At 40.7% G+C, this 13,135-nt stretch overlaps 1 protein-coding gene across 1 annotated transcript; it reads right to left on the bottom strand.

The window, feature by feature from the left end:
- Positions 1–375: 375 nt before the first annotated feature.
- On the bottom strand, positions 376–12,693 carry gpr39 (G protein-coupled receptor 39). The gene is made up of 3 exons (XM_047370999.1): positions 12,545–12,693; positions 11,514–12,364; positions 376–1,724 (listed from the first exon to the last, which is right to left on the bottom strand). Exons 2-3 carry the CDS (start codon positions 12,295–12,297, stop codon positions 1,237–1,239), a joined length of 1,272 nt encoding a protein of 423 aa, XP_047226955.1. The 5' UTR covers positions 12,298–12,364; positions 12,545–12,693; the 3' UTR covers positions 376–1,236.
- Between the last annotated feature and the right edge of the window lie 442 nt (positions 12,694–13,135).

The following is a 13,135-nucleotide window of genomic DNA, read 5'->3' as shown; positions in this document are numbered from 1 at the left end:
TCACTCGTGAACAAGACCCCGAGATACTTAAACTCCTCCACTTTTATTAACAATAATTAATAATATGATAATTCTAATTGAGAACAATTATTGTCTGAACCTGATTTTTACACCTTCTTTTGTACTTTTTGAGGACATAAAGAAATGAAACCTTTAATCTTCTCATCATAAAAAATATTTGGAATAAAATGTGTGACAAAATTCTTTTAAACTAGGTATCAGCTGCACACACAGATTTTACATAAAATGTGAAGAAAGAAAGTACACCCTCATTTCAGTCTAGGGATTTATGTATTAGCACACAATTAAATGTTCTGGTTCTACCAGGTTCTAAAATTATTTTGATCTAACTTTAAGTGTACAAACAACAACAGATTTCACACCATCATTATTTATTAAAAAAAGATGAAACCAAAGACCTGTACATCCTCTGATCCAGCAGCAGTAACCCTCAGCAGTGGTTCTGCTTGATTTTCTTTCAGATCATTGTGGTGGAATCTCGGTACCACTCTTCTTTTCAACGTTGCTTCAATTCATTGAGGTTTTGCTCAGCTTTCTGAAGGTCCAAACACAGCCTTTTTAATCATGCTCAGGTCTGGACTTTTAATAGGCCATTGCAGCACCTTGATTCTTCTCATTTGCAGCCTTTCTGCTGTAGATCTGGTGCTGTGTTTTGGATCAATGTTCTGTTGATGACCCAGTTTGGACCAAGCTTAAGCTGACAGATGTACTTACATTTGACTCTAGAAAACCTTGGTCTACCAAGGAGATCGTGATCCACTCAGTGACTACTAGGTGTCTGTAAAGTGAGCCCCAATCATTACACCTTCACCACAGTCCTTGACAATTGGTAGGAGGTTTTTGTGCTAATTTGATGGGTTTTGGTTTTTTAAACTTCCAGAACTTTTCTGATTTGTTTAGATGCAACTTTCCAAACCGAAGCCACATTGACTGCTTTTGTATTTACCTTTTCAACCCTTCTAGATGCAGTAAGGTCAGACTTTATTATTCACACACAGCTTTTAGATGTTGGTTTTAAGAAACTTTCATTAAAACTCATGTTTTAAACACATTGAGTAGGACCCTGTCACTACCATACTAGTGGTATGACATTTTAACGTGCACCTTTAGCTTCAGAGTTTTCATGCCAAGCTGACCATTTGGGCTTTGGTTCAGGAGACCAGGGATAAAGCAATTTCAGCCATGTTTGTTTTTAAGCCTTCCATGTACAGCACTTTATATTTCCGTCTCTGATAGCACGTCAGTCCTTGTTATCGGATCTGTCTCCTCAGTTAGGGAGACGGTCATTTGAGAACTGGAGACCACCCCAGAGTCAGTCTGAAACGTTGTGAAGGTGGGTGGAGGTTTCTCCTGGACAGTCATTCTGCTCGCCCTGGTGTGACTCAGTGACTTCACCAGCAGCGGCCGCAGAGAGCGAGCAGAAGAGGCGTTGGACGGCTGCACGTTGCGTCTATTGACGTGTTCGATGGTGAGGCGGCATCGCAACACCTGGAGAAACACCTCCCTGAACTGTCTGGAGGACAGGTTGTAGAGGAAGGGGTTGATGACAGAGCTCAGGTAGAAGAAGGTATCGGCCACGAGGTGGAGGGTGACGTAGCTCCAGAAGTAGGAAAGAGTCCAGTTGGACTTTGGAACAGTGGCCATCATGAGACGACGAATCTGGTTGGGAAACCAGCACAGCATCAAGGATCCCACAATGAGACCTGGGAAACGTCCAAAAACCAGAAGTTAGAATTCAGTCTATTGTGTCGTACTATGCAGTTGGTTGGTATATGTGCGCTTTACTCTTTTTGAGGCATCATGGTCAAACATCTCGACTATGTTATCATCTCTCTAACCTGTTAGGTTAATTGGTCACTCTAAATTGCCCTTAGGTGTCTGAATGAGTGTGTAAATAGTTGTTTGTGTGTTGCCCTGTGATGGACCGGTGACCTGTCTAGGGTGTACCCCGCCTCCCGCCCGTAGACTGCTGGAGATAGACACCAGCTCCCCCGCGACCCACTATGGAAGAAGCGGTACAGAAAATGACAGAATGACTGAGATAAAACAGTTTTAAGTGATGTAAAAACAACATTTATGTTCTTCAGTGTTTCATTTGTTGGTCACAAATATCCAACTAAAGTCAACATTAAGGCCAGAAAATAGAAACAAATTTATATTTACTAAAAACATTGACTCAGAGTAAGAAAAATATCTATATATCCATATTATATATAACCTTCTGTCCTGGATGTGTGGTCAGCCTATCATGGACGTTCTCTGCTTTTAATTACTCTCCAATCAGGACTAACGGTTATTTCCAGGCAAACCTCCTTAGTGGCAGCCGAGAACTCAGTAACAGTTTATATTAGGAATCCCTCGGAGTGTCCTGCAGCCGGTCTGATTGTGGACTCTGCAGACTTTACCGTGACCCTCAACGTAATATCAGTAAGCTGTAATATTTAATTATTACACTGAAAGTCCAGTAGGTTCACAGGTTATGATTGGGCCAGAGCAGTTATGAGTGTTGGAGAAGATCTGCTGATTAGGATTAAAAATGATTTATGATAAACTTACATTCACTTCGTTTTTTAATTTGGATTTAATAAATGTTGAGATATTAAAAAATAAAATCAGGAGTCGTATTTCTGCCATAGGAAACACAAAATATCAGTCTTCATCAATATTTATACATGCATCAATATTCTAGTGTGTTGGTTATTAGAGTTTGGGGATGAATGACCCACATGAATCCCTCAAAGATTAGCAAGCAAACAGCGGCTCGTTCCAGCCCTCCTCGTTGATTAAAAATCTGCCAACATTGTCCAAACTTTCTCCTAAACAGGAGCCAAATCTCTGCGCCTCCTCACAGGTATTGCTAACCTCTGTATTAGCATAGCTGGAGGGCAGAAACTTCCAATAAGGCAGAGCTGAAAGCAGTAATAAAGTCCAAAACAAAGCAACCGTTAAATGGATGCAGATTTTTGTTTAGAATGAACAGAACATGGAGTTGATGCTGCAGCATTATTTTTGAATAGATGTAAAAATGCAAAGCAGGCAATATTTTCTCCTACAAAATATACAGAGACTAAAGTGAAGTTGGTCTGAACAGCTGAGATGAAGGATTTCCCAGAGACAATCTGACCTTCATGCAGCGCCGTTGAAAAAGCTGTAGTATCTATGCCAGGCCCATTGGTGGCGCTGTGACATTGCCACAGAAACACACCAAAAACAGTGGACAAAATACAAGCATGCACAGACAACTCAGGTGAGGTAATGCCCCACAAGGCATGTGGGTATAGAGAAGTTTTGCATGCCATTAGTGTTTCATATATTGGTTTAGATTCTGGTTTTTAGTCGTAAAACATAGCTCCTGTTTTAATTTTATTTACCCGTCAAGCTCTGTGTTCTGCCCACTTCCTGTTTCTTTTTCACCTTTTGGTTAGTGTTTGTTCTGGTTTTAGATTGAGTTCTGAGCAGTATTCTTTTCTGGTCTCTGTGTTTATTGTTCACCTTCCTTCAGTTTTCTAGTCCTGCTCCTCTAGCAGCAGATATTGATTCTGCTAGTTAGGTCCCCTGCTAAGAATCTTTTTGTTTCAGTTTACGTTTAGCTTTGGACTTTTTGTTATGACTGCCTGATTCCTGGTTTAATGTGGATCCTCCAACAGAACCAATCATGAGACAGATAATTTGGTTTGGTATATGGTCTCATATGAGAGTGTTGAAAATTGGAGACTTTGAGAAGGTATTTTAGGAAAATACTAGAATCCATTTATCACTGACTGTCTGTGGCTATTATCTTACCCCAAGTCTATTTCTGATTGGTTAATCAGTCCCTCGTGATGACTCCTAACCCAGTAACATGTTTCCAGAGCTGAATTTGGAATCTCAGACCACAACTAATTAATTAACGAATTGATCAAAAATGTTTTTTCCGACTGGGTCAGAGAGGACTGATCACATTTTCAAGATCTGGTTGTCTTACATGACTTCGTCTTCCCATTTGTTGTTTGCATCGTTTGCCACGTTATGTTCTGATATATTTGTGGAACCTTTGCAAGATTCTGGTTTTTTCCTCCACACACCTTGGTTGTCCCACTTTGTGTGAAACTGAGTCAAACTCTTGGTAATATTCTTTCCTTGCAGATTCAGAAAATTGTACATGCAGGTAAATCTTAGTTTTTAATCAGGTTAAACAGCATTTTGAATGTTATTTCTCCAAGCATAAAACTCTCCCCTCTTTACTAGAATTAGCAATATTCATCTTTTACTCCTTAACCATCATATGTGTTTGTTTGTTGTTGTTTTTTGCTTTTTAATTCTTAGTGAATTGATGTAAAATTTAACTCTAGTTGATTCTTTTTATCATCCTTAGTAAAAGTATAATCATATGAGATCTTCTGATTCTTCCTGTAATCTGTAATAAAGATCGCTAAATGGAAAGATCCAAAAATTGATCCTCCAGATGGATTTGTGATAGATTATGAGAAGGATTGGTTTATAAACATTAATATAGTTTAATATAGCTGAATGTCACTGATAAAGGTAAGCGCAGGTGAATGGAGCTAATCAAACTGTTTTAAATGGTCGAGAGACTAATTAGATCTGCAGAACAAACCGAAAACTACTAATTTCTGCCAATTTGATCAATTTCATAGACACACAAAACAAAAGACAAAGTATCCAAAAATCTTCTAATCATAAAAATTACCATTGCAAGTCCATCAGCAAACACTGAGGTTTTAAAATCAATAATGTGACGCTGCTCTTTTGAAGGCCAGAAATAATCTCTGATCAATGACTGATTCACAGGGAATTTCTGGCTCCTATTCAATGCCGAGCAGATCCAGCAAAGTCTCATAATGACTAACAGAGTTGTGTGTGTACAGGACGTCATTAAAGAAAAACCAGACATCCAGAGAAAACCTTCAGCCTCTGTTCACCATCGATCTATGTGTAGATCTTAGCTACAGTTCAATTCAATTCAATTCAAAAATACTTTATTAATCCCAAAGGGAAATTAAATGTTGTTATATCTCATATTATGAAGGTTTCTTCAAAGAGCCGTTGTAGATGCTGATGGCTGTGGGCAGGAAGGATCTCCTGTAGCGCTCCGTCTTACCGCAGATCTGAAGAAGCCTCTGACTGAAGACACTCTGTTGTTGTAGGACAGTCTCATGAAGAGGATGATCAGGGTTCTCCATAATGTTCTTCATTTTATGAAGAATCCTTCTTTCCACAATGATCTCCAGAGGTTCTAGAGGAGTCCTTAGAACAGAACCAGCCTTCTTTATCAGCTTGTTGAGCTTTTTTAAGTCCCTGGCTCTGATGCTGCTTCCCCAGCAGATGATGGCAGAAGAGATCACACTCTCCACAACAGACTTATAGAAGATATGCAGCATCTTTCTGCAAACACCAAAGGACCTAATCTTCCTCAAGAAGTACAGTCTGCTCTGTCCCTTCTTGGCTTCACAGTTGCATCTCCACTCCAGTCTGTTGTCCAGGTGAACACCGAGGTATTTATACTCCTCCACCACCTCCACTTCTTCTCCCATGATAGAAATAGTTTTTGACTTATTCCTGTTTCTCTTAAAATCTACAATCATCTCCTTTGTTTTAGTCACGTTCAACATGAGATGATTGTTTCAACACCATGCCACAAAGCGGTCCACCACCATCCTGTACTCAGCTTCTTGTCCATCTCTGATCCACCAACAACTGCAGAATCATCCGAGTATTTCTGCAGATGACAGGAGTCTGTCTTGTACTGGAAGTCTGAGGTGTACAGAGTGAAAAGGAATGGTGAGAGTACAGTCCCCTGTGGTGCTCCTGTGCTGCTGACTACCTGGTTAGACTCACAACCCTTCAGTCTCACAAACTGTGGTCTGTTTGTCAGGTAGTCTTTGATCCAGGAGATTGTTGAGGCCTCCACCTGAGTCTTCTGGAGTTTCTGACAAAGCAAATCAGGTTGGATTGTATTAAATGCACTGGAGAAATCAAAGAACATGATCCTCACAGTGCTGCTGGCTTTGTCCAGATGACAGTGGGTTTGTTGAAGCAGGTGTATGATGGCATCTTCAACTCCAACTCCACAGCGATAAGCAAACTGAAGGGGGTCCTGATGGTTTACTGTTTGCTTACTCAGGTGGGCCAACAGGAGTCTCTCTAGGACCTTCATGATGTGGGATGTCAGGGCAACAGGTCTATAGTCATTGAGGACTGATGGGTGAGTTTTCTTTGGTACCGGAACAAGACAGGAGGTCTTCCACAACACCGGAACCTTCTTCTAGGCCAGGCTAAGGTTGAAGAGGTGCTGCAGAATCCCACAGAGCTGCTCTGCACAGCCCTTCAGGACTCTAGGGCTGACATGATCTGGACCTGCAGGCTTATTCCCATTCCGATTCAGTCTCTCCAGTTGCATCTTCACTTGACTTCTTGAGACTCACAGGTGGAAGGGGGAGGCAAAGGAAGCATCAGCATCTTCTGATATGGTTGATGGCAAACATGTAGAAGCAGAAGGTTCTAGGGCTGAGGTGGAAGATAAAACATTTGAGGTGTTACTGGACAGCTGTGGGTCCTGTGGGTCAAAGGAAGGTGGGATATCTGTTTGGTTGTCAGCAGGAGAGGAGGATGCTGAGCTTGTTTCTGAACTGAACCTATTGAAGAATGTGTTCAGTTCATTGGCTCTGTCCAGACCTCCATTGGTCTGATCATCCTTCTGCTTGAAGCCTGTGATCTTCTTCATCCCTGTCCACACATCTCTGATATTGTTTTGCTGGAGCTTGCTCTCCAGCTTCTTCTTGTACACCTCCTTGCTGTCTCTTATCTTGACTTTAAGTTGCTTCTGTAAACTCCTCAATAATTCTCTGTCTCCCTCTCTGAAGGCTATTTTTTTCTTGTTAAGCAGGTCCTTCAGGTCACTGGTGATCCAAGGTTTGTTATTGGGGAAGCATCTCACGGTTCTGGTGGGGATGATGTTATCCACACAGAAGTTTGTATAGTCGGTTACACACTCAGTCATGGCATTGATGTCTTCTCCATGTGGCTGGCACAGTGCGTCCCAGTCTGTAGCCTCAAAACAACCTTGCAGAGCTTCTTCAGCTTCCTGTGACCATTTTCCCACAGTCCTCTTTATTACAGGTTGCCTGTGAACAAGGGGCTTATATTTTGAGCAGAGAAAAACAAGATTGTGATCTGATTTGCCTAGAGGAGGTCTTGCTGTAGAGATTTATGAGTCCTTGACATTTGCTTAAAACAAATCCAATGTTTTGTTTTCTCTGGTAGAGCAGCTGACAAACTGTTGAAACGTTGGAAGTGTAGCAAAGAGTGAAGCATGGTTAAAATCACCAGAAATTGCCACAAAAGCATTGGGGTTTTGTGTCTGTAGCTTAGCAACAACTGAGCTGATGGCATCACATGCAGTGTTGGCAACAGTGGAAGGTGGAACGTAAACTGTTGCCAAAATAACACTGGTGAACTCTCTGGGTAAATAATATGGACAAAAACTTACTGCCAACAGTTCAATATCTGGACTGCAGAGATGACACTTCACAGTTACATGTCCTGGATTACACCATCTGTTGTTCACAAGTACTGCTAGTCCACCTCCTTTACATTTGCCGCTCCTCTTTAAATCTCTGTCTGCTCGTATGGTTAAAAAGCCCGGCAGAGAGACGCTGGAGTCGGGGATATGATCCTGCAGCCATGTCTCAGTAAAACACATAATACTGCATGCCCGGTACTCTGGCTGGGTCCTTTGTAGGGCTTGGAGTTCATCCAACTTGTTTCCCAACAATCTCACATTGCCCATCATAACCGACGGAAGAGATGGTTTGAACTTCCTCCTTCTCTCTCTTCTCTTAGCTCCTGCTCTGCATCCACGGCGTCTCCTTTTCAACTCATCAGGGATTTGGGGTTGTAGTTGAAGTATTATTTGAGCTTTTGAGATATTAATCAGCTGCTCCCGGTTGTAAGAAACAACCCCATTGCCATGGCAATGCATCATAACAAATGTCCAAAAATAGAAAGTATTAAGAAAAATCCTCCAAGCTGCACAGCATCCGACACCGGAGTGGACAGTCGTCCAAAAAAAATCAACTGTATCCACCACAAGAGGAATAGTTCCCAAAAAAGAATAAATCAGAATCAAAAGTAACAGAGCTACTCCAACCTGCTGCCACCTTGAGCGGCGCAATTCTAGAAATTAATAATAATTTAATTAATTATAATAATTAATAATTCAGTAATAAACTGCTTAATGCCACCTTTAATAGTTTGTAGTTGAATAAATCAGTGACACAAATAGAGCCTGTGAACATGTTCCTCAAATGAATCGTTAATGTCTTGTATTGGAAATACACGTTTAACTGTGCTGAGCGTGGTCACTGGTTTGGTCTTATTTAATTCCTAGATCTGACTTCAGGGTGCGAATCTGGTACCTAGTTTAAAACTTTTGCACAGTCCAGTATCTGTGTCTATTTTACTATCAAACACATCCCTGCTACTGCTTCTGGTTGAAACTGAATGCAAAGTACAAACCCACTGGTATTCTGCTGTGTATCGAACCTTTTTCCTCTTGAAGCTGCATGCTGACCAATTTCAGAGGATAGAAAGTCATCTCCAGCGAGCTGGAGAAGATTATTTTCTCTGCAGGTCCCCTTCATGAAGCAAACACTGCGCTAGTTCCTGAAAGGTGCTTCAGCATGACTGAGCAATTGACCCTATGGCCGCTGAAATGATAAATCTCAAATTATTCCTATCTAAGGCACCTGGAAAATGATTAGAGGTATAATGATGTCAGGACATTCTTGGAGCTGGACCCAACTGCAGACCGTCAGGCAGGAGAAGCACGGTGAGTTGAAAATAATTTAATTTAAACAGGAAAACAAACATGCATGTCCTGAACGGTAAAATCTGACAAACAGGGAGCTTATGAAGCAGGAGCAGGAAATGGAGACAACAAGGTGGAGCAGGTGAAACTGAAACTTATTTATGTGAGATGATGAGGAAGAAACAGTAGAGGAACTCACTGAGACCTGATGAACATCTCTACCTGATCTGAGCTTCATAATGTGAGTGTAGAAATATTCAGAATCATTTAATTATTTTAATTCATAGACATTTGGATTTTTTACAATTGATAAAATTGATCGTTTGTTGTCGTCAATAATGACCTAATACAAATTAAATAATTTAAAAAACATGATTTAAGAATATTTTGGTTTCTACCTGCAAGTATAACAATGCTGATTTCTTTTATTTATTATTTAGCGACTTGGTGTTTATTTATACAAAAATAAGGCGGTTTTGTTATCTTCTCACTAATCTGTTTCCAAAGAGTTTTTTTCTTTTGTTTTCATGACTATTTTAATTAATTAAATTGATAAATCCAAAGAAAAGCATTTATGGTTTTGGTCTTCAACTATTTTCCACTTTAAATCTTTTTTATTATTTTTATTATATTCAGAAATGTCACAATTGGGCCTAAGATTGTCTAACATAAATAAAACCTTTACTTGGCATCTTATTACTTGTGACATGATTAGTGTACATGAACACCTAAGATTTGACCTTTCGCCTACAGGAGCTGTTTTTCTGTAAGGTTCCTTCTGGTACTTTAGAACAAGCCAAGAGACTATGGGTTGGAACCACTTAGAGGTCCAGCTGGTTCCATGAGTGCTGCCATGACTTGCTCTTTGTTGGTTAGATATCTGTTTGTTTGTGTTTATTTAGCTCAGTTACAATTTTACAGATTTTAGTGAGAATATTTATTAAAAATCTAATTCTTTATTCTTTGAGAGAATTTTTCTACTAATCAACAGATGAAGTGTCAGTTTTGTGTTGATTTCTTTATTACCATAAACTAATTATTTTATCCAGTACTGAAGGCTGACTGATAGTAACCCAAAGGTCCTTTCATGTCATTTTTAAGATTGTTAAAAAATTAATGTATGTGATCCATGTAACTCTGAGGACATTGAGGCAATTAATACTACTGCTGAGTAATGATGATTATTTTGTAGCTCCAGGATATTACCGATTATGACAGCTTTCTGATCAACCCACTGTTACCACTTTATGTCCAGCTGTAATTTTATTTTTCCAGTTTTTGGTGTTTTATGCAACTTTATCCCATTAAAAGGTGATGAAACGGACATCGTATTTTCATTGTTTTTCTGAGCCCGGTGTCTGTAAAACCAAGCGGCTGGACGCGTTCCTGAATATATTGCCTTGTTTTGTATTTTCCTTTCAGCACATCCGCAGCAGAGCATGCCAGCATCAGCTTACATCTCCAAGTTTGTCTCTTCTATGATCCTGGCTGATGTCCAGCCGACCGAGACAAAGCTCATTCTCACAGGAGTCCCTTTTCTGGTCCACATCGCTGCTCACATCCTCTTTATCCTGCAGATTCTTTTATTAATATTTTATCTGACTACACTTGGAAGTCACTGAATACCTGACTGCCTCAGAAAAATATTCCATCTTTGTTGGATCTTTTATCTTTTTTTAATCCTCAGAAGGTATTAAAGCTTAGTTTAAAACTTTGCCATGTTGCTTTTGGACTTCACATTCGGACAGGATTATTTGTACTTCTGTTTGACCTACACCCACTGAGAAAAGCACCCAGAACTGGTCCAATGTGGGAATAACTCCATGCACATGAAGACCAGTGATGAGGATGGAAATAGTTTGGTTACCAATAGGCTGGAACATCTACAATGATCAGCAGAAGGTAGGAGGTTTGACAGCTTGTTCCCCAAGATAGACCTCATCAATGGAGGAGTATCGTGTTGTTCTCCAAACACCACAAAACTAGAAGAAATGTTCATCTGCCCATAAGGACAAGAATTGGGCTCTTAGCAACACCTGATCCGTTCGAATATGTGTGTCAACAACTGGTACCAGCAGACTACAGGTTCCCTTTCCCATGTGTAGAACTCCAGACCAGAAACAGCTGAGTTTGGAGTGGTGCTGTAGCCAGGAGAGATGGATTTATGCGTTTGGCTGTCTCAAGGAGTAATGATCAGGGTGGTGGACAGACCCAATGCTGCTCCTCTTGGCACCATGGGATGAAGCCATAGGGTATGGTTTCGGGCTCACTTTAATACAGGTAACATTGGGTTTGCATGAGGTGGTTTTGTGGAATTATGATGCCAACACTTTTAGGCCCTCTGGTGCTGGTTCTGTAGTGCCAGTTCCAACTTACACGTCTTCATATGTATCAGATTACCTAAAAATCGGACCATCATTACTTCTGGTCCTTTAACTGTGAATGTATTGACAAAGACTGAATTTGTAACATAAAACAGTTTTTATAACTGTTCTTTAGATAATATTTCAGGTATTTTAAACATAATGACAAAAACAACCTTTCCTGGACTCACTGTTATTACTTTTTATGGCAGAAAGTGGACATCCCACTTCTGAAGGTAAATTGTTAGGAAACCGTGTACCATACCTTTATGACTCAGGCAACTGGTAACATGGATGATAAATGTAAATCAACTACTTACCTAGAAAAATTATTGTTTGCTTTCGTGCCATCTTCGTCATTTCGCTTACATGTTTGGTGGTCCTTTGAGTTCCGTTGGTGCCCTTTTCCATGGATCCAAAAGGTTTCTTCAGTATCAAGATCATTGCCCGGCACATGAAGGCAACGGAGATCAGCACAATCATGTAGAGGATGAAAGCCCCAAAGATGCTTGCTCTGTACATCACCCAGTGCTCCCTCAGATTGGTGCAGAAATTCAGATTCTGGACCGGTTTGTCCTCTCGAACCGGTATATATCCCTGGGTTCCTGTGGCAATCAACAATGGCAAGGCAACAAGCATGGACACCACCCAAGCAAAGGTAATCAGAGCAGAGGTCCGTTTTCCACTCAGGGATTTGTAGCGAAAAGGGTGGCAAATGGCAATGTAGCGCTCAAAACTAAACGTAGCCACGTTGAGGATGGTGGCATAGCTGCAGGCTTCAAACAGGAAGTTGTAAATCTTACAGGACACATTCCCTGATGCAGATCCGAAGGGGTACCAGATGGCGCTGTAGAGCTCCACAGGCATGCCGATGAGGAGCACCAGGAGGTCGGAGCTGGCCAGGCTAACCATATGGTTGGTGACGTTCTTCTGCAGGTAGCCTTTACGCTTTAGCACCTGTGTCACTCTGATGGTCACTGAATTACCCACAATGCCGGTAACCAGCATGAGGCTGTAGAGGATGGTCATGAAAATCTTGACAGAATCAGTGGGTTCCAGTTTACTCCAGTCTATTTTCCCATCTGTATTATTACCCTCACTCATGATGGCAGAGTGGTGAGCCAAGATTTTCCTGGTATTGATTAGCTTATCAGCTCTGCTGGGCACAGACCTAAATGGAGCCAAGAGCAAAAGGCAACAGTTCAAAACGACTAAACTGAAAACGTGTCTGAAATATTCCTGATTGACCGAGAAGTTATTCTGAGTGAGCTGGAAACACAGATCCCAATAACAGCCTAGGTTTAAAAAATGAAGACCCCTCTGCACTTTCTGTTTTGTTCTTCAAACTCACTGAATTAAAAACTGAGCTGTTCCAGGGTTCTGGCTCGGCGCTGGTCCGTCTGGATGAATAAGTAAGATGTCCAAAATTCCTCTTAAATCCGTGTGCAGATACTGCTTGGTTTCAGCTCGGTGGGAGCCAAGTGTTAGCCAACATTTACCTCACACTAATGTCCTCCTCCCTCACAAGAGGGCTGGGCAGTTAAACATTAAACAGCACCACAGGCAGCGGTTTCATTTCTTATCAGCATTAATGCACCTTCTGCTTACATCAACATTTAATATCTGTTCTTTACAGAGATCCCGGGTGAGGGTAAATACTTTGTTAATGAGATGTGTGAGCTTTATAACTTGGTATTTTTGGGGAGGTGGTTTACTTAGGAAGTGATATTGGGCCTATTTTAACTGTATTAACAATATAACATAATAATTTTGACTCTGTGCTTTAATTTGTTTTCTTTTCTAATTTATTTGTCACTTTCTTGGACTTTACAACTGGACTGAAAGGGAGCTCGTTTATGCAAAAAAAAATGTCAGATTTGGAAATAAAAGAAACTAAATCTGCTGCTATACACAGAAGATGAGCCTGTTAAATAATTAATCC

Source organism: Girardinichthys multiradiatus, chromosome 7 (assembly GCF_021462225.1).
Source record: "Girardinichthys multiradiatus isolate DD_20200921_A chromosome 7, DD_fGirMul_XY1, whole genome shotgun sequence".
Classification (NCBI taxonomy): Eukaryota; Metazoa; Chordata; class Actinopteri; order Cyprinodontiformes; family Goodeidae; genus Girardinichthys; species Girardinichthys multiradiatus.
The sequence above is the reverse complement of the archived record's forward strand: the minus strand, read 5'-3'. Positions and strand labels throughout refer to the sequence as shown.

What these genes read in the sequence shown, in the direction of transcription:
- gpr39 (XM_047370999.1), bottom strand. Translation starts at nt 12,297, where the DNA reads ATGAGTGAGGGTAATAATACAGATGGGAAAATAGACTGGAGTAAACTG. An exon ending in GCAAACAATAATTTTTCTAG is followed by an intron (nt 1,725 to 11,513) that starts GTAAGTAGTTGA and finishes GACGTTTCCCAG; the next exon opens with GTCTCATTGTGGGATCCTTG.